Raw genomic sequence first — 22,294 nt, forward strand, 5'->3', positions numbered from 1 at the left:
TGCTTTATAGGGAGATGGCATCTTAGAGATGAATCAGTGCTAGAACTAGTTTGTCTGTTAGTTTGTACAAGAACCCAGACCACATTTATTTACCCTCAGTTACTGTCTCTTCCCTCTTTTCACCTAGTGTTAGCTTAAAGGGTGTGGAAGAGTCTTCACACCATCCCTGATTTCCAAAGTGTGGACTCTCAGTCAGTACCTTTAGCTTTTACAGACTTCTTTAAAAAGGATTAAGTAAACCTTGATGGAGTCCTGGCTCCCATTAAAGCCTTCTTTCTTACACGGATATAAGTATGTGCTCCGATGTAATACTTACTCCTGTCATCTAAAGTAATTGCTTTGTAGTAGTTTTATCGCTTTGTAGTTTAGTAAGTTTTTTCTTACTCCACTCTAAGCTGAGGGCAGTTACGATTATCATTCATCTTTGTGTTCCCTACAGTAATGTTTCTCAACCTTGAGTTATGTATTGACCTTTTTTAAAGTTAAAATTCTCAGACTTCCCAGAAATCCATCTGTAGTTATCTCCCAAACTTGAGTTCTTTGTCCTTGTTTTTATTAGCCTAGCACAATCATTCTCAACCAGGGTCACTTTTGCCCTCCAGGGAACATCTGGCAATGTCTGGAAACACTTTTGGCTGTCACAACTAGGGTAGGGAGTAGCTACTGGTAGCTAGCTCCTGGGTAGAAGCCAGGGTTTCTGCTAAACATCTTAGCAATTCATAGGTGATCTCCCACAACAAAGAATTATACAGCGCAGAGTGTCAGTAATACTGAAGTTGAGAAATCCTGTGTAACAGAATATGGTCTTTAGGGAAATTCCTGTGAGATTCTAGAAGTCAGTCATACAAGACATGTTTGTGCCTGCTCATTATGAAAGACAGGATTTTCCTCATAGGTCATAGCATTTACTTCCCTCTGCATATCATGATTGGATGAGAATGTGTTTTCAGGAAGGAGCTACTGTGGGCCAAAGCTACATGCTGTTTATTGCTGTTTATCTTACGTGGCTGATCTTTATTCTGCTCTAAAGTACGTTGATACATTTCATTGTCACAGTCTTAAAGTTGTCATAACTTCTTATTTGGATTATTGTGATGATCTTTTTTTAAAGTAGTAATTTTAATGTGAGATAATTGTAGATCGGCGTGCTGTTGTAAAATAATGCCAAAAGATCCCAATATGCCCTTTGCCCAGTTTCCCACAAATGTAACATCTTGCAGAACTATAGTACAATATCACAGCCAGGGTATTGATGTTAACACAATTCACAGATCTTAACTTAGATTTCCCCAGTTTTACTTGTACTCATTTGTGTTGTGTGTGCATGTATTTAGTTCTATTCAGTTATTCACATGGGTAGGTTTATGTATTGACCACTACAAGATGCAAAACAGTTCTGTGACCAACAGATCTCTTCTGTTGTCTTTTTATAAGCCACACTCTCCTCTTTCTTCACTCCCATTCATTACTCCTGGCAACCACTAATTTGGTTTCCATTTGTCATTTCATAATTTTGGCAGTTCTAGAATGTTATATACCATATGAAACTTTGAGTTTGACTTTTTTTTTTTTTCAGCATAATTTCCTTGAGATTCAGTCAAGTTGTTGCCATAAAGCATTAGTTTGTCCCTTTTTTTGTTGAGTAATATTTTATGTTGTAGATATACCACAGTTATTTAACCTGTCGAAGGGCATCTGTTGTTTCTAGTTTGGGGCTATTATGAATGAAGGACCTATGAACCATAAAGTACAGATTTTTTTATATAAATACAAGTTTTCATTTCTCTGGGATAAATGCCCAAGAGTGCAATTACTGGGTCATTTGGTATTTTCATATTTAGTGTTATTAGAAACTGCCAAACTGTTTTCCAGATTGGGTATACCATTTTAGATTCCCACTAGGAATGTGTGATGGATCGTTTCTCCATAGCTTCACTAGCATAGGTGGTGCAGTAACTTAAGTTTTTGTGTCTCCTGTTTACTCTTGCTTCCAACTATTCTTCTGTGCTGCTTTCTGAGGGATAATATTAAAATAAAGTACCTAATCTCTCTCCCTGTAAAATATATTTTGTAGCCCCTGTATAAAGTTCGGATTTCTTAGGGACCTACCTAAACTCATTGGCAATGTGGCCCTTACATACCTCTCTGCCCACATTATTCATTCCTGCACATTACAGGTGTATTGAAATAGATGTAAAATAGATGCAAAATAGTAGCAGTCTGAGAGCTGTTGTGACAGTTAAGATTATACATGTAATATGACCAAGTACCTAATATACAGTAAGCAGTAAATGCAGTTTCTAGTGATTCTTGAGTGCTTATGCTGACGTATGGTAGGCATCCAAGTGTGTAGATGAATAAGTACAGACCAGATTCTTTCTAAATTTCTGAAATATCCCTGACCTCATCTCTTCCTTTTTAAGTTCTAACTTTTGAAGTCTGAATTTAAGCCGTGCATTCAATTATTTTGACACGTAATCACGTACTATTTCTATACGTGCTGTTAATTAAATGACAGGTAGTGAGATTTTTTTTCCTCCATAATGTATTTCTTGAGAACATTAACATTACTTCCACTGATTTTTGTATTGTGCACAATATCTAGCGTGATGCTATGCAAATAGTGCTCAGTTCTTACGCACTATTGGAAGTACATCACTGAACACTGGCAGATAGTCCAAGATGACAGAGGAGTAGGAGACCTTAGTTTTCATCTGGTACCAGGAATTTAGCGAGATAGCTATCCAGTCATTCTGAACACCTGTGAACTCAACTGGAGATCTAAGAAAAGAATAGCTGCAACTCTATAATAGCAAGACCACTTTCTGTAAGAATGACAAGATGGAAAAACTCACCTCAAAGAGAACAAGAAGCAGTACTGACTGCCAGGGACCTAATCAGAATGGATACAAGTAAAATGTCAGAACTAGAGTTCAGAATAATGATTATAAAGGTACTAGCTGGGCTTGAAAAAAAGCGTAGAAGACACTTAGAGAATCCCTTTCTGGAGAAATAAAAGAATTGAAACCTAATGAAGTTGAAATAAAAGGCTGTTAATGAAATGCAAAAAAAAATGGAGGCTATAACTCCTAGGGTAAATGAGACAGAAGAGAGAATTAGTGATACAGAAGACAAAATGATGGAGAATAAAGAAGCTGAGTAAAAGAGAGAGAAACAACTACTAGATCATAGGGGAAGAATTCAAGAGATAAGTGATACATGAAGTGAAACAATATTAGAATAAGTGGGATCCCAGAAGAAGAGGAAAGGAGGGGGCAGAAGGTATGTTGGAGTGAATTATAGCAGAGAACTTCCCTAATCTAGGGAAGGAAACAGGCATTTAAATCCAGGAGGCACAGAGAACCCGCCCCTCAAAATCAATAAAAATAGGTCAGCACCCTGAAATAGACATTGTGTATACTGAAACTTGCGAATCTCAGAGACAAAGAGAAAATCCTGAAAGCAGCTCAGGACAAGAGGTGCGTAACCTACAAGGGTAGAAACATTAGACTGGCAGAAGATCTAGCCACAGAGACCTGGCAGGCCAGAAAGGACTGGCATAATATATTCAGGGTGCTAGATGAGGAGAATATGCAGCCAAGAATACTTTATCCAGCTACGATGTCATTCAAAATAGGAGGAAAGTTAAAAAGGTTCCAGCCCTGTAAGAAATACTAAAAGGGATCCTTTAAGCGAAGAGAGAGCCCAAAAGTAACAGACTAGAAAGGAACAGAAACAATATACAGAAACAGTCACTTACCAGGTAATACAATGGCACTGAATTCCTATCTTTCAGTAGTTACTCTGAATGTAAATGGGCTAAATGCCCCAATCAAAAGACACAGGGTATCATCAGACTGTATAAAAAAGTAAGACCCATCAATCAGCTGTCTACAAGAGACTCATTTTAGACCCAAAGACACTTCCAGATTTAAAGTGAGAGGGTGGAAAGCCATTTATCATGCCAGTGGACATCAACAGAAAGCTGGGGTGGCAATTCTTATATCAGACAAATTAGATTTTAAACCAAAGACTGTAATAAGAGATGAGGAAGGACACCATATCATAATTAAAGGGTCTATCCAACCAGAAGATCTAACAATTGTAAATATTTATGCCCCTAACATGGGAGTGCAATTATATAAGCCAATTAATAATGAAATTAAAGAAACACATCTATAATAATACAATAATAGTAGGGGACTTTAACACCCTCCTCACTGCAGTAGACAGATCATCTAAGCAGAAGATCAGCAAGGAAACAAGGGCTTTGAATGACACACTGGACTAGATGGACTTCACAGATATGTTCAGAACATTCCATCCCAAAGCAAGAGAATAGACATTCTTCTCGAGTGCACATGAAACATTCTCCAGAATAGATCACATCCTGGGTCACAAATCAGGTCTCAGCTGGTACCAAAAGATTGTGATCATTCCCTGCATATTTCTGGACCACAATACTTTGAAACTGGAACTCAATCACAAGAGGAAATTTGGAAAGAACTCAAATACATGGAAGCTAAGGAGCATCCTACTAAAGAATAGATGGGTCAACCAGGAAATTAAAGAAGAATTTTAAAAATTCGTGGAAACAAATGAAAACACAACTGTCCAAAACTTTTGGGATGGAGTAAAGGCAGTCCAAAGAGGGAAGTATATAGCAGTAAAAGCCTTTCTCAAGAAACAAAAAGGTTTCAAATACACAACCTAACTTTACACCTAAAGGAGCTGGGGAAAGAACAGCAAATAAAGCCTAAACCCAGCAGGAGAAGAGAAATAAGATTGGAGCAGAAATCAATGAAATACATGGAAGAAATACAAACAAGTATAACAACATATTATGGGCAAGTATTTGCCAACAAATTAGGCAGTCTAGAAGAAATGGATGCATTCCTAGAGATGTATAAACTACCAAAACTGGAACAGGAAGAAATAGAAAACCTGAACAGACCCATAACCAGCAAGGAAATTGAAGCAGTAATCAAAAATCTCCCAACAAACAAGAGTCCAGGGCCAGATGGCCTCCCAGGGGAATTCTACCAAACATTTAAAGAATTAATACCTATTATTCTGAAGCTGTTTCAAAAAATCGAAATGGAAGGAAAACTTCCAGACCCTTTCTGTGAGGCCAGCATTACCTTGATCCCAAAATCAGACAAAGACCCCACCAAAGAGGAGAGTTACAGACCAATATCCCTGATGAACTTGGATGCCAAAATCTCACCAAGATACTAGCCAGCAGGATCCAACAGTACATGAAGAGGGTTATTCACCATGACCAAGTGGGATTTATTCCTGGGTTGCAAGGGTGGTTCAATATCAGCAAATTGATCTGTGTGATACCCTACATTAATAAAAGAAAGGACAAGAACTGTATGATCCTCTCAATAGATGAAGAGCAGAAAAAGCATTTGACAAAGTACAGCATCCTTTCCTGATTAGAACTCTTCACAGTGTAGGGATAGAGGGAACTTACCTCAATATCATAAAAGCCATATACAGAAAGCTCAGAGCAAGTATCATTCTCATTGGGGAAAAACTGAGAGCTTTTCTCCTAAGGTCAGGAACACGGCAGGGATGTCAGCTCTCACCGCTTCAACATAGTACTAGAAGTCAGACAACAAAAAGAAATAAAAGGCATCCGAATTGGAAAGAAGAGGTCAGACTCACTCTTCGCAGATAACTTGATATTCTGTGGAAAACCCAAAAGACTCTGCCCCAAAATTGCTAGAACTCATACAGGAATTCGGCAAAGTGGCAGGATGCACAGAAATCAATGCACAGAAATCAGTTGCATTTCTGTATACTGACAGTGAAACAGAAGAAAGGGATTATAAGGAGTTGATCCCATTTACAGTTGCACCCAGAACCATAAGATACCTAGGAATAAACCTGACCAAAAAGGCAAAGGATCTGTACTCAGAAAACTAGGCAACACTCATGAAAGAAATTGAGGAAGACACAAAGAAATGAAAGAATGGTCCATGCTCATGGATTGGAAGAAATATATTAAAATGTCTATGCTAGAGCAGTCTATACATTCAATGCAGTCCCTATCAAAATACCATCAACTTTTTTCATAGAGCCGGAACAAATAATACTAAAATTTACATGGAACCGGAAAAGACCCCAAATAGCCAAAGGAATGTTGAAAAAGAAAACCAAAGCTGGTGGCATCACAATTCCGGACTTCAAGCTCTATTACAAAGCTGTAATCATCAAGACAGTATGATTGATACTGGCAGAAAAACAGACACATAGATCAGTGGAACAGAATAGAGAACCCAGAAGCAGACCCTTAACTCTGTGGTCAACTAATCTTCGACAAAGGAGGAAAGAATACCCAATGGAAAAAAGACAGTCTTCAGCAAATACTGTTGGGAAAATTGGACAGCCACATGCAGAAGAATGAAACTGGACCATTTCCTTATACCATACACAAAAATAGACTCAAAATGGATGAAAGACCTAAATGTGAGACAGGAATCCATCAAAGTCCTAGATGAGAACACAGGCAGCAACCTCTTTGACCGCGGCTGCAGCAGCTTCTTACTAGACACATCTCCAAAGGCAAAAATGAACTATTGGGACTTTGTCGAGATAAAAGGCTTTTGCCCAGCAGTGGAAACAGTCGACAAAACCAAAAGACAGCCAACAGAGAGGGAGAAGATACTTTGCAAATGACATATCAGATAAAAGGCTCGTATCCAAAAATTTTTTTTTTGAAAATTTCTCTATTTTTTTTTGTTGTTGTAGTGTTCCATGATTCGTATCCGAACTATAAAGAACTTACCAAACTTAACTCCCAAAGAGCAAATAAATGCAAACAAGAAATGGGCAGAAGACGTGAACAGATACTTCTCCAAAGAAGACATCCAAATGGTAAACAGACATATGAAAAGTGTTCAGATCACTCGGCATCAGGGAAATATAAATCAAAACCACAATGAGATACCACGTCACACCAGTCAGAATGGCTAAAATTAAGTCAGGAAACGACAGATGTTAGCAGGGATGCAGAAAAAGGGGAACCCTCCTACGCTGTTGGTGAGAAAGCAAGCAGGTGCAGCCGCTCTGGAAAACAGTATGGAGGTTCCTCAAAAAGTTGAAAATAGCGCTACCCTATGATCCAGCAGTTCCCCTACTGGGTATTTACCCCAAAGATACAAAAGTAGTAATCCGAAAGGGCACTTGCACCCTGATGTTTATAGCAGCAATGTCCACAATGTTCACAATAGCCGAACTATGGAAAGAGCCCAGATGTCAATGATGTCCAGATGAATGCATAAAGAAGATGTAGTACGTGCGCACCCATGTGTATATGTGTGTATATATACACAGTGGAATATTATGCAGTCATTTAAAAAAAATGAAATCTTGCCATTTGCTATGACATGGATGGAACTAGAGGGTACTGTGCTAAGCGAAATAAATCAGAGAAAGACAATTATGTGATCTCACTCGTGGGATTTAAGAAACAAAACAGGATCATAGGGGATGAGAGGGAAAAATAAAACAAGATGAAATCAGGGAGGGAGACAAACCATAAGAGACTCTTAACTATGGGAAATAGGGTTGCTGGAGGGGAAGGGGGATGGTGCGTTAATTGGTGATGTACAGTAAGGAGGGCATGTGATATAATGAGCACTGGGAATTATATAACTGATGAATCACTGACCTCTACCTCTGAAACTAATAATACATTATATGTTAATTAATTGAATTTAAATTAAAAAAGAAAGTACAGCACCTTATATCCAAATGAATTCACATAGAGTTGGCTCTTTAATTTTTCTTGTAATTTTATGATGTGTAATCATTATTTTGTATGAATCCTGATTTTATTAGGTTTGGATGCTTAAGTTTAGGTATACCTATATAGTGACTCCTGTAGTAGGAAGAATTTGGTATAATGAAACTTTCCATAGACAGGTAAATAAACCAACAAATGGTACTTTGTGTATTTATTAACCGAAATCTTATATGGTAAAGCCCTTCTCTGGTTCCTGTAATTTTGTATGCTTCTGTCAGTGTTTACTGAACATCTGTTTATCGTGTGCTAGGTATTTTGCCAGTACAGGTGCCAAGAAAGGGAAAAGTGGACAGTTTCTACATAATATTTTGGAAGTCATTCCAGTAGGGCTGCTTATGCAGTTGCTGTGGAGAGTAAGGGAAGAGGGAAAATCAAGATCAACTCCTAGATTTATGGTCTAAGCAACTGGGTAGATTTACTGAGATAGTGAAGACAAGGGGGTAAGCTTTCAGACCAGAGAAAATCAAGACATCTATTTTGTGCTTTTAAGGTTATGTTTAAAATACCTATGTCAAGGTCCCAATGAAAGTATAAAAGTTAGGTGTATGAATCTGGTACTTAGAAAAAGAGGCATCAGGATTTAAAACTAGGGATTAGATAAATTCACCTAAGGATATAGAGTATAGTGAGAGAAGAATGGAGGGCTCACAACCGAGTTTGGGTAAACCAGGAAGAGTTGTTGGCAGGTGAAACTGAAAAAGGAATCCTTTGAGCAAAGAGTAATGAAATGGGAGCCAAGAGAGCAAGTGGTTAAGGAAGTAGTTGTCAGGAGACAATGTTTCTAGAGAAATCAAGAAGGGTGAAGAGAAATGTTTCTTTTTAATTTGATAGTGTAGAAGTATCTGATCTTGACAAGCAGTTAAATAGAATGGAAGAGAAAGCCCTGATGGAGGTAGATTGAAGAGTGAACTAGATGTGAAAAGTAGATAGTAGATGTAGATGGCACCTCCAAGAAGTTTTGCTACAAAAGGGAGCAAGACAGCTGAAACTAATATATAACATTGTATGTTGATTAACTGGAATTAGACTAAAAACTTAAAATAAAAACTTAAAAAGCCAAGGGGGGTGGAAAGCAAGAATTGGGGTAGTAGCTAGAGGTCAGCGTGGGGTTAGAGGAGGGTTTTCATGTTTGTTTTTAAAGATGACAAGTATCAGTATTGAATTTAAATTAAAAATTAATGTCACAGGAGACAAGGAATAGAGAATAGGGTATCTGTATAGTTCAAAGCATTTTCCGTGAAGGCAACTCCAATTTAACATTGCTCTTTAAAAAAAAAAAAAAAAGTCATTACATTTCCTATCCTTTTATTTTCAACTCTCAGGAATCCCTTTGTTTAAATGGGATCTGTTTAGTTGAGCTTTTTGTTTTTTAACATTTTATTTATGAGAGAGAGGAGAGAGTGATCAAGAGCACAAGCAGGAGGAGAGGGAGAAGCATGCTCCCAACCTGGCAGGGATTCCCAACTCAGGGCTGGGTCCCAGGACCCTGAGATCATGACTTGAGCCAAAGGCAGACGCTCTGTCAGTTAAGCCACCCAGGCACCCCTAGTTGGGTTTAGTTTTGTACCAAGTCTGAGAATCTTCTTTAGTTGATCTTACTCCATTTATATTTATTTTTGTAACTATCAGTTTGCTTTTGTCTTGTTCCTTATTTTTATTCCACTTCAGGTGGGGGGAAAACGTAAGAAAGAAAAAGAAAAAAGAAGAAACTGTTAGTTTGTGTGCTGTTTATTTTTTGTCATTAAATATGTATTGAACCTCTGTTTCAGTTTATCATTCTTATCTCTCCCAATAGTCTGTCATGATACTCTGTCATGCATTAGCATAATTACACGATCTCTTATTTTTTTCCCCCTTCTCTTTTAGGGTATATTGAGGCCTTTGATTTTGGCCTCTTACCAAATTATTTTTACATTTTGTAGCTTGAGCCACAAAATTGTAGAATCTATTTTATTATATAGCCATTCCACTGTAATTTAAGATTAGTTCTATGTGTAACTATATAAAAATGTTCATTCTTTCTTCCATAGCACAAATTCTCCACATAAAAGCTTTTTATTATTTTATTTCATCACGTGTTTCTTTTCAGGGGTTTGTGCTGTTATTTAAATAGTATTACATATTTGAGAACTTTAAAAAAATTTATAGTTGATTGTTAACGTACATCCGAATTGACATACTAGCTAAGAATTCTTGACAATTCTTTTCCCGTGAATATCCCTATAGATGAGTCTTCTGACTTCCCAGTTTTCCTGAAAACTTTAAAGCTAGCCTGATATATTCCCTCTACTGTTGTTCTTTATTTCTTCTGCCTGGATGCTTCTAAGATTCTTTGAAACTTACTGAGTTGAATATGGTATGTCTGTAACTTGATGGTTCACTCCTATTTGATATCTTCCTAGTACATAATGAGATCATTTAATCTACATATTGGTGTTATTTCAAGAGACCTCAAATCCTTTTGTACTTTGCTCTTTTTTACAGGCAGTATTTCAGATCTTTGGAGTATGTTGATGAACAAAGCAGATAAAAATCCCTTTCCTTTTGTGAAGCTTAAATTGTAGTAGGGGACACCAAGTAATAATAACAGTAATAATAATACATAGAGAATGTAGTGTTATAGATAGAAACAGCAGTAAAGAGGATTGGGAATACTGGACAGGAGCTAGAAGACAGGGATTAAGATTACAGTTGTTAATAGGGTAGTCACTGTAGGCTTCATTGAAATGGTAAAGGGAACAGCCAGTATTAAAAAAAACTCTTAAGTCAGAAGCATGCCTGGCATGTTAAAACAGCAAGTAAGCCATATGGCTGGAGAAAGGAGTAAATGATGAAGAAAGTAGAGGGAAATGAAGTTGGAATACAAAGAGCAGACTCCAAGGCATGCTGGCTGTATAGTATATGGCCTTGTAGGCTGCTATTTAGGCAGCCACTATCATTTTGGCTGTTCTGTTGAGAATAGTCTGAGGGGACAGTGGTAAAACCAGGGGGGAATGGATTGAGCAGTTGATGTAATAATCTAGATGTATGAAATGATAGCATTAAGAAGTAGTTAGATTCTATATCTAATACATTTGCTTGGCAATTGGAAGTAGGGTATGAGAGAAAAAGGGGAATCAAAGATAACTCCCAAGATTTTTAGCCTGAGGTACTAAAGGATCGAATTGTCAGCATCTGAGATGGATAAGGCTGCAGTTGGGGAACATTTTAAGGAAATCATCAGTTTAGTTTTGCACATGTTAAGAAAGAGATCTTTCTTAGACACTGAAGTGAAAATAAGATGTCCAGTAGAATGTTTCAAATGAATCTAGAGTTCAGGTGAAAAAGCTGAGCTGGAAGTATTTGGGTTATCAGCAGATGGATAACAATATGAAGAGGGTGGGTATAGATGTTAAGAAAAAAAGATGGTCAGGGACTGAGGCCTGGGGTTTTCACAGAATTACAAGGATGGCTAAGAGGGACCAGCAGAGAAGACATAGTAAGGGGAGAGTGAGTGAGGTAATATAAGTGCTGTTCTCAAAGTCCAGTGAAGAGAGTGACTGCTGAAAGATCAAGTAAAGATGAAAGTTGGGAACGAACTGTTGCAAAACAATCAATTGGTGACCTTAATAAGAACAGATTAATGGAATGATGAGGATAATAGACTAATTTGAGTACATATAAGAGGGAATTAAAAACATCTAATATATATGACTTTTGCAGTATTTGCAAAAGGAAATAGCATTATGGGGCAAATAGCTAAGGAAAGGAGAATTGAGACTCTTTAAAATGGAAGCAAAAGTATTTTTTGGAATGTGTCATAGGAATGATACAGTAAAGGGGAACTCTGATATCTTTTTCACTTTATTCTGATCTTTACAGTTACATGGAGTCTTTTATTGAAGAGCTTTTCATTTCTTTAATGGGTTTTTTCTCTCTAGTTTCTTTACATTTTGCTTCCTTTTGTCTCATTTTTCGATTTTTTCCCCCTCCAAGAATCTTATCTTAAATTTAAGAGAATTAGAAAATATCAAGTTTTCTTGTTTACTGTATTGGCTCTTTGAAAGCCTCCTTACCTGCTTTTTTTCTTCAGTTGGTTGCGAAAGAAGCAGTTGTGGTATGTTTTTTAAATGTTATTGATTACAGTATTTATTTGAGGATGTTGCTTAGATTCCCTCCTTTGTTGTATTGCTGATATTACTGGAGTGGTAGGGCAGTTTCTAGAAAGAGCTATTTACATACCTTTTCCTGATCCTGTTTTCTTATACTAAATGATAGTTGAATGTCTGCTGAACACTTAATTGATAACACTGTATACATTATTTGTGAATGGAATGTTTATTTTACTGTGGGTATTCATTCGTAGCTGACATGACATGAGATTTGCCTGAGTGGCCAGAAAAATAAGACTGGGCATTTGCATTTAAGCAGAAATAAAGATAGTGTGACTGTAGTATGAATCAAAAGTTGGGTTATAAATCAGATGTTTTCCTGCTGGCATAATTATTTAATTGGGGGCTGCCGTTTCTGACAGTGCTTCTTCAAAAGTTATGGAAATAATTACCAAATAACTATACTCCTCATCCTTTTCTTGCATTTCAGAGAATCTTGATGGCATTTTATAGCGGTTTTAATCATTTAACCTTACTTTAACTTACAAAATTCATTTTGAATTGGTATAAATGTATAGCTATAGATCAGCAACTCTTAACTAAGGGATGTATATCAGAATTATGTAGAATTTTTCAAAATTCACATATTTGAAAGAACTCCCTGAATTCTGATGATTAAGACCTATCATTATTAGAAAAAAGAATTATATACATTTTTATTCATCATAAAAACTAGTATAGGAATGTCTAATCCAAAACCTTATCTGCATAGAATATTTTTTTATATCAGTGCCAGTTAGTAGAAAAATTAGTAAAATCACATAACTTCTTCGTTTTTTTTCCTCCTAATATATATGAATTATAACCTGAGCTGTCAGGGCAGTTCTTTGTTAGTAAATTATCCCTTTAGAGTTTGCCAGAAATTCCATGCTACAAGACACTTAGCCTTTCATTACCTTACATTACTAGCCCTGAATCTTGGTATAACCACAGAATTAAATAATTTGCCCTTGTAATTTTATAGACCTTGGAGGATGTTCCCTGAGCATAAGCCAGAGAATCTACCTTATTTTGTTTCCTTGTCTTCACCCTCCCAATTTTAGTCAAGTATTAATTGCTTAATAGATAAAGTTTACACTTCATTTTTTTTCTTCTTTCCTATGATCCCAAGGATAAGGGTGGAATGTTTTCAGAGTCATCTGAGAGTTTAGATTGGTTCCTAAAAGGCAGTATTAAAAAGAGGATTTCTTAAGAGTTGACTAGAACATTTAGGACCAGCTAGCTTACTTTTCTTGTAACTGTGTTCTTCAGGTGGCAAAGATCTATTCAGATCTTTTTATCATTTGTTTCTGTTGCTTCTGTCATAGGCCAACATTCCTCTTTTAAATTTATCTTCCGAAGTGTAATCTCTTTCATTGCTGTATTATCTCTTTAAACAAAATACATCCATCTTTGCCATAGTTTTCAGTTTTCTAATCAAATTTTGCACCTGGTAGTTTGCAGGCTAGAAAGCACCTTAATGTTCCTGAGAAAGAGGACTCAGCCACTGTCCTACCTAAGTGTTTTCATTTCCACTTCCTTTCATGTTGTTCTGTTTTGGTGGTGGTGGTAGTGGAAGGATTATTTAAGGAGTAAGGATCCACACTACTTGGCTTCGTGTGTTTAGGTTTTGAGCCAGATCAAACATTCCAGTGCTTTGTTGGCAACATTCCAGATACCTAGTTATATTATATGTGATCTGTACATATCAGGGTTGTATATAATCCATATCCTTGAGATATAGTACATGAGGATATAGAAATTGGATTTCATGAGCTCCGGAAGTTTGCTAGGTGGAGCAGCCTGAAGTCGAAATGAAGGAAGGACTTAGGTAATTATTCAAGATAGAGACTTGGAAGAATACATTGGGGAATCCATCCAAAGGAAAGACTCCTTCATAAAGAATGGGAAATTAAGATGAGTATTGCTTTAGGCGTAGAAAGCTCTCCTGTCCTCCCTCTCCTATCCCCCCCTTCTGAAAAGAAATCGTATGCTTTTATCCTATTTACAAGTCAGTAATGATACTTAACGACAAATTTGTATACGTTCGTGATTTATCAGAGAAAATAAGTTTGTAGATAAACTGAAAAGAGAACAATAAAAATGCTCTAACATCTTTGAATTTCTGAAAATTTACTCATCTTCCTTTATTTTAGAGATTCTCAACTAGGGATGCATAATAGAATTATCTTTGGAGATGCTTACAATATCCTACTCCAGAAAAATTGACTCAGAATCTCCTCAGCAATTGAATTCTAGACAGTACCTCCTTTTTGAGATGTTCACTCCTTGTTTAAGAACCCATTTTCTCCCAGTACTAGATTGAGGTTAAACTCTGAAAATTAGTATTTCATTTTGTTTTTCCTATTGTGAAAATGTTTTAGCCATTACTTAAGAAAATTATCTTAACATTTAAGAAATAGTAGATAAGAAGAAAGTGGGAAAATAAGGGACAAATAATGGGACTAAAATTCATGAAGTTACATAGTTTCATTGTATAATCAATAACTAAAGCTATATTTTGTTCTTACAAATACAGCTATGCACAAAAACCTCACTTGGACCTGCCCCAAAGACCAAATAGAATTAGACTACAGCTAAACTAAATTGAGCATTGCTTACTTCCAACTTTTCCTTTGAGTGGACATTGAAAAATGATGTTTTCTAATTTCCCTACCTATCCACTTTCCTATTTTCCAAAAGGAATATTCTTTCTAGTCAGTCATTTTTTTCTCTGTTCATGTTTTGTTTCTTTCCATTGCTCAAGTTGTTGCTTTTAGCAGAATTTGACTGAGTCCCATATTGGTGGTCATTTAGGTTAGATGTGGCTTTTAAATACTTACTTTGATACAAAATGTGTATTTACATGACTAAATACGAATGTTATTCTGAAGGGAATTTTAATAGTTTTAACTTGAATATGTTTTCTTATAGCAGAAAAAGAAAACTAAGAACTTCAATCCACCAACACGTAGGAATTGGGAAAGTAATTACTTTGGGATGCCCCTCCAGGATCTGGTTACAGCGGAGAAGCCCATACCACTATTTGTTGAAAAATGTGTGGAATTTATTGAAGATACAGGTAGGATAGAATTATCATTGCAAGAGATGTAATTTAAAATTTCACTTTTGCTATACTAACAGTTTGTCAAATGTTCATGATTCATAAAAGCTAAATTTTGATAGAGGTGTGTATATAGTTCTTCTTAGGTTTGATTGTCTTGAGTATCAACTCTAGACATAACTATCTGATATTTGAAAAAAGCTGTTGTTCGCCATTAATGTTTTTGTTGGACTTCTCTAATAAATGGGTAAGTCGAAGGCTAAAATGTTACTTACCTTACTCTGGAATTTAGGATAACTTGATTATTAAATTATGCTACTACTTAATCATAGTTATGATTTTAAATAATTTGAAAGTTTTCAATTTTTTTAAGTCTAGTACTATTTCTATTACCCATTTTACACATGAATTTTTATTTCAAATTTCATAGCAGTATTTATAAATGTATGAAAGGCTGCTTGTTTGAGATGTTAATATTTATTCAGCAGCACTATCTTGATGTGCTTTATATGGTTTGAGTTGTATTTTTAAGGAGGGTGCAGATACCCTCATTATTTTAAAAACCAGCCTGTGTTGTTTACTTTGTCCAATGTGAACTATTACCTGGGGGCTGGAGTAGTCAAAATTGAGGAATAGAGGTAGAATATTATCATGTTTATGTGCATTTAAAAACATGAGTTAATCATGAAACCTCAGTAATTGAATGGACTACAAAATTTAATGGTTTGAAAACATGAACTAATTCCATCTTAATTTTATTCTTAATGATCTTCTTTGATAAAGAAGCATTGTTTAAAAGACAAAACTAGGATATCTGTCCTGTCTAAAATGTCAAGCTCATTTTTACTTGGATGTACAGTTCTATACCTAATTGGGTTGACTGTTTGGTGAGAAGTGCTGACTTTAAGTTTTAATAAGGGGATGGAATATGGGACAATAACTGTTATCTGCTAGTATTATAGTTGAAATAGCCTATATCTTCCCTGTTCCATTAATAAGTGTTAATTTATAGAGCCTACATTTGGATACACTCTTAATCATTTGTTTTTTTCCTTCAACAAAGTGTTTTAGCCAGATTTCTTGTCTATATTTCTTTCCATCTTTAGCGTGGTAGAAGTGCAAAGTTTCTTAAAATATTAGCTTTCTGCATTGAGCTTAAAGAATTCTCATTTGCTATAGTAAAATAATTTGGCTTTATGGATATGACTGAGAAATTAGGAAATATTTTTCTTTAGTAATTAGAAAATAAAGTAATAATAGATAGCATTTTGTACATTTATTTTTATAATTAAAAATTCCCATTTCTTGAATAATTTTCATGGTAATTGAGTGATTTGGTATGAGGAAAATGAATGAATTCCAAGTGTAAGGTAAAATGAAATTATACCCCAATTCTTAGCATAATTTGAATTAATTCAGTTAACTGACAGGTAATTTATATATTTAAGTGCTTTGTTAGAAGTGTACTAAGGTATCATAAGATCATAAGAATTGTCATATAGAAGATTAAAGCCCATTTCTTTTGTGGTGGTAGTGGTAGTGTATTTGATTTTACTGATTAATGCTGATGAGTTTTAGCAGAAAATTCTCAGTTGCTTGAGTTCAATATTGAATTCCCAATATGCACTTGTAGCACAACCATCTTTTTTTTTTTTTTTTTTTTTAATGATTTTTTATTATATTATGTTAGTCACCATACAGTACATCCCCGGTTTCCGATGTAAGGCTCGATGATTCATTAGTTGTGTATAACACCCAGTGCACCATGCAATACGTGCCCTCCTTACTACCCATCACCGGTCTATCCCATTCCCCCACCCCCCTCCCCTCTGAAGCCCTCAGTTTGTTTCTCAGAGTCCATAGTCTCTCATGTTTCATTCCCCCTTCTGATTACCCCCCCTTTCTTTATCCCTTTCTTCCCCTACCGATCATCCTAGTTCTTATGTTCCATAGATGAGAGAAATCATATGATAGTTGTCTTTCTCTGCTTGACTTATTTCACTTAGCATTATCTCCTCCAGTGCTGTCCATGTTGTAGCAAATGTTGAGAATTCGTTCTTTCTGATAGCTGAGTAATATTCCATCGTATATATGGACCACAGCTTCTTAATCCAGTCATCTGTTGAAGGGCATCTCGGCTCCTTCCACAATTTAGCTATTGTGGACATTGCTGCTATGAACATTGGGGTGCATATGGCCCTTCTCTTCACTACGTCTGTATCTTTGGGGTAAATACCCAGTAGTGCAATGGCTGGATCATAGGGTAGCTCAATTTTTAACTTTTTAAGGGACCTCCACACTGTTTTCCAGAGTGGCTGTACCAACTTGCATTCCCACCAACAATGTAGGAGGGATCCCCTTTCTCCACATCCTCTCCAACAATTGTTGTTTCTTGCCTTGTCTATTTTTGCCATTCTAACTGGCGTAAGGTGGTATCTCAGTGTGGTTTTGATTTGAATTTCCTTGATGGCTAATGATTTTGAACATTTTTTCATGTGTCTGTTAGCCATTTGTATGTCTTCATTGGAAAAGTGTCTGTTCATATCTTCTGCCCATTTTTTGAGCACAACCATCTTTTGAAGGTTTTACGTATAATGTAAATATTTATCAGTTACTTAACTATTTAAAAGTCTCGTACTTTGTTGTTTGGGGATTCATAGACATAGTGGTGTAAATGAGCAGTACTTTTACTGTTATAATCAATCAGCAGGCCTTGTTTAAAGGACTAAACTTTTTAAACAGCCTTGAAGAAGCCATTATGGTAGTTTTAAAATTCATCTTCATTGATGATATACATACAGTGAAGTTTGCCAATTTTAATTGTACAGTGAGTTTTGATAACTCTGCAGTCATTTAAGCACCACCACAATCAAGCTATAGAGCATTTTCATCACCCCAAAAAGCATCCAGTGTTTCATCGTGAAGTATAATGATAATTGATAGCTTGCTGTTGGGGGTTTTTGTAGATGCTCTTTATCAGGTTGAGAAGTTCCCTTCTATTCTTGTTTCCTTGTATCAAAAATGGATGTCGATTTTGTCATGTGATTTTTTTTTTCATCTGTTGAGGTGATCATATGGCTCTTTTTAAAGTCTGCTTATATAGTAAATTTTATTAATTGATCTTCAAATGTTAAACTAAACTTGCATCCCTGGGATAAATACCACTCGGTCATAATGTTTTGTCTTTTTAATATATTGCTGGATTCAGTTTATTGAAATGTTAAGGATTTCTGCTTCCTGAGGAATATTGGTCTATAGTTTTCTTTACATGCATTTTCTTTGTCTGGCTCTGGTTATCAGAGTAAAACTGGCATCACAGACTTGAGTCTGTTTTCTAAAAAGTTTGTACAGAATTGGTAATATTTCTTTCTTAAATTTTAGTATAATTCACCAGTTGAAACTGTTTGGACCTGGAATTTTATTTATGAGGAGGTTTTTAACTATGGATTAAAAATTTTAAGTAGATACAGGGCTGTACAGATTTTTGATTTCTTGAGTAAGCTTTGGTTTTTTTGTGTGTCTTTCAAGGAGCTTGTCCATTTCATCCAAGGTGGAATAAGGTTGTTTATAAATCTCCTTATCAGTGTTTTAACGCCTGTAGCATCTGTAGTGATGTCTTCTCTTTTGATTTTGTGTCACTAATTTGTATCTTTTTTTCCCTTCTCATGAGCTGTTTATCAATATTACTGATTTTTTCGAAGAACCAACTTTTGGTTTTATTGATTTTTGTTTCCGGTCTTTTGTCTGTTTTTTAATTCAGTGAATTCTACTTTTAATTCCCTTTTTTCTGCTTTTATTTGGCTTCTTTATAGTGTCTTAAAGTAGAAGCCTAGATTAATGATTTTGACCAATCTTTACTATAACATTTAATGTTTAATATTTTCCTCTAAGCATTATTCTAATACCACAGATTTTGCTATGTTTACATTTGCATTCAGTGTGGAATAGTCTGTAATTTCCCTTTTGATTTTTTTTTTTATTTAACTCAGTTATTTTAGAAGTATTTTCTTTTTCTTTTTTTTTTTTTAAGATTTTATTTATTATTTACTAAAGAGAGAGCACAGCAGGGGGAGCAGCAGGCAGAGGGAGAGGGAGAAGCAGGTTCCCCACTGAGCAAGGAGCCCAATGTGGGGCTCAGTCCCAGGACACTGGGATCATGACCTGGGCCGAAAGCAGACACTTAACCGACTGAGCCACCCAGGCTCCCCAGAAATATTTTTGTTCTAAATATTTTCCAGGTATCTTTCTGTTACTCATTTCTAGTTTAATTCTATTGTAGTTGGAAAACTAGCAGTTTGGTTTCACTGTAAGTTTATTTAGATTGTTTTATAGCCCAGAATATAGTCTTATTTCGAAGAATGTTCCATGGGACCTTGAACAGAATGTTTTATTAAGCTGTTGGGTAAAGCGTTCTGTAAATGGGAGTTAGGTCACATTCTTTAAGAAGTCTCATAGATCCTTACTGATTTTTTTGTTGACTTTTGACTTTTTTTTAATAACTTAAAGAATACTATTGAAATCTGCAGTCATGATTATATAGGTCTTTCTCCTTTTTAGTTCTGTTAGGTTTTGCTTCATGTGTTTTGAAATTCTTTTAGTTGGCATATACATTTAGCATTGTCTGCTTAATGAACTGAGCTGTTATTATAAAGCATTCACTTTATGCTTTATAATATTCCTTCTTAAGTCTACTTTGTATAATATAGCCACTTTGTATAAAAAGTCAATGATATTTTCCTTGAGTAATGTTTGTGTGGTATGTCTTTTCAATCCTTGTAGCCTATTTGTATCTTTATATTTAATGTAGCTTCTTGTAGGCAGCATATCATTGGGTTTGATAATTCATTTGTGTTCATTGGAGTGTTTATTAGATCATTGGTTTTTAATACAATTATCAATATAATTGGTTTTAAATCTCCCATCCTATTTTTCTTTTTGTCCATGTGATTATTATTCCTTTTTTCTTTTTTTCCTGCCATCTTTTGGATTGATTGAATATTTAAAAAATTCTGTTTTAACCCATATTCGGGTTATCAGTTATATCTGTCTTAGGTCTTTTTAGTGGTATGCTAGTATTTGAAATATATATCTTTAATCACAGCTCACTGTCAAATATTACACCACTATAATGTATAATTTAGAACCTAGTAACAGTATGTTTAACCTTCCATCCCTTGTTCTATTGTTGTACGTTTTACTTCTGCAATTTAAAAAAAATTTCTGTGTAGTTAACATACAGTGTTATATTAGTTTCAGGTGTACAATATAGTGATTCAACCATTCCATACATCACCCAGTGCTCTTCACGACATGCACTACTTAATCCCCATCACTTATTTCACCCATCCCCCAACCTACCTCCCTTCTGATAACCGTCAGTTTGTTTTCTATAGTGAAGAGTCTGTTTCTTGGTTTGTCTTTCTCTCCCTTTTTTTTTCCTTTGCTCGTTTGTTCTGTTTCTTAAATTCCACATATAGGTGAAATCATATGGTATTTGTCTTTCTCGGACTTATTTTGCCTAGCATTTTACTCTCTAATTCTAGCTGTGTGTTGCAAATGGCAAAATTTCATTCCTTTTTATGGCAGAATAATATTCCATTGTAATATATACACATATCGGTACTTTATGAATTCATCTGTTAGTGAACACTTGGGCTGCTTCCATAATTTGGCTGTTACAACTAATGCTGCAATAAACGTTGGGGTCATGTATCCCTTTGAATTTGTGTTTTTGTATTTTTTGGGTACCCAGAGTGCAGTTGAGGATTGTAGGGTGGTAATTCTATTTTTAACTTTTTGAGGAACCTCCATACTGTCCCAGAGTTGCTATACCAGTTTGCATTCCCACCAGCAGTGCCCATGGGTTCCTTTTTCTCCACATCCTCATGAACACTTGTTTCTTGTGTTTCTGATTTTAGCCATTCTGACAGGGAGGATTCCCTGATGATGAGTGATGATGAGCATCTTTTCATGTGTCTGTTAGCCATCTGTATGTCTTCTTTAGAGAAATGTCTGTTTATGTCTTCTGCCTATTTTTTAATTGGATTATTTGGTTTTGGGGGTGTTGAGTTGTATAAGTTCTTTATATATTTTAGATACTAACCCTTTATCAGATATGTCATTTGCAGATGATATTTTCTCCCATACCGTAGGCTGCCTTTTAGTTTTGTTGATTGTTTCCTTTGCTCTGCAGAAGCTTTTGCTTGATGAAGTCCCAGTAGTTCATTTTTGCTTTTGTTTCCCTTGCTTCCGGTGGCTTTCTTTTAAGTAGCTACTGCCGAGGTCAAAGAGGTTGCTACCTGTGTTCTCCTCTAGGATTTTGATGGCTTCTTGTCTCACATTTAGGTCTTTTATCCAGTTTGAATTTATTTTTGTGTATGGTGTGAGAAAGTGGTCAGTTTCATTTTTCTGCGTGTGAATGTCCAGTTTTTCCAATACCATTTGATGAAGAGACACTCCCCCCCCCCACTGGATATTCTTTCCTGCTTCATCAAAGATTAATTGATCATATAGTTGTGGAACCATTTCTGGGTTTTCTGTTCCATTCCATTGATGGATGTGTCTGTTTTTGTGCCAGTACCATACTGTCTTGATGACTGCAGCTTTGTAATATAGCTTGAACTCCGTAATCGTGATGCCTCCCACTTTTCTTTTACAGGATAGCTTTGGCTATTTGGCATCTTTTGTGGTTCCATACAAATTTTAGGATTGTTTGTTCTAGCTTTGTGAAAAACACTGTTGGTATTTTGATAGGGATTCTGTTAAATCTGTAGGTTGCTCTAAGTAGCATGGACATTTTAACAATGTTTGTTCTTCCAATCCATGAGCATGGAAATGTTTTTCCATTTTTTTGCATCCTCTTCAATTTCTTTCATAAGGGTTTTATAGTTTTCAGAGTATAGATCTTTTACCTCTTTGGTTGTGTTCATTGCTAGGTATCTTACGGGTTTTGATGCAGTTGTAAATGGGATTGATTTCGTTTTCTGCTGGGTTTGTTTTTTTTTTTTCCGTTTCATTCAGCTTTGTCTTTTTCATGATATCTAACAAGCAGTCTGCTGTTATTCTTTCCTATGTTCCTGTGTATGTGATGTGTTCTCCTTTCTCCCTCAACTCCCAGATGCCTTTAAAGTTGTTCTGTTTTTTAGAGGTTTTATTTAAAATGTTCTTAGTGTATGCTTTTTTTTTTTTAAAGATTTTATTTATTTATTCCACAGAGATAGAGACAGCCAGCGAGAGAGGGAACACAAGCAGGGGGAGTGGGAGAGGAAGAAGCAGGCTCATAGC

The 22,294-nt window shown here is 35.7% G+C and overlaps 1 protein-coding gene across 8 annotated transcripts in view; it reads left to right on the top strand.

The window, feature by feature from the left end:
• ARHGAP5 (Rho GTPase activating protein 5) overlaps window positions 1-22,294 on the top strand; it is a 109,859-nt gene that overhangs the window by 61,807 nt on the left and 25,758 nt on the right. For 7 of the 8 annotated variants that reach the window (XM_048222493.2, XM_044389452.3, XM_057306465.1 and 4 more), the window contains one exon: window positions 14,881-15,028. In XM_048222493.2, the coding sequence (XP_048078450.1) occupies window positions 14,881-15,028 (148 nt within the window). The remainder of the gene's footprint in view (window positions 1-14,880; window positions 15,029-22,294) is intronic. The other variant, XM_044389453.3, reaches the window with a different exon arrangement.

This window comes from Ursus arctos, unplaced genomic scaffold (genome assembly GCF_023065955.2).
Source record: "Ursus arctos isolate Adak ecotype North America unplaced genomic scaffold, UrsArc2.0 scaffold_37, whole genome shotgun sequence".
Lineage (NCBI taxonomy): Eukaryota > Metazoa > Chordata > Mammalia > Carnivora > Ursidae > Ursus > Ursus arctos.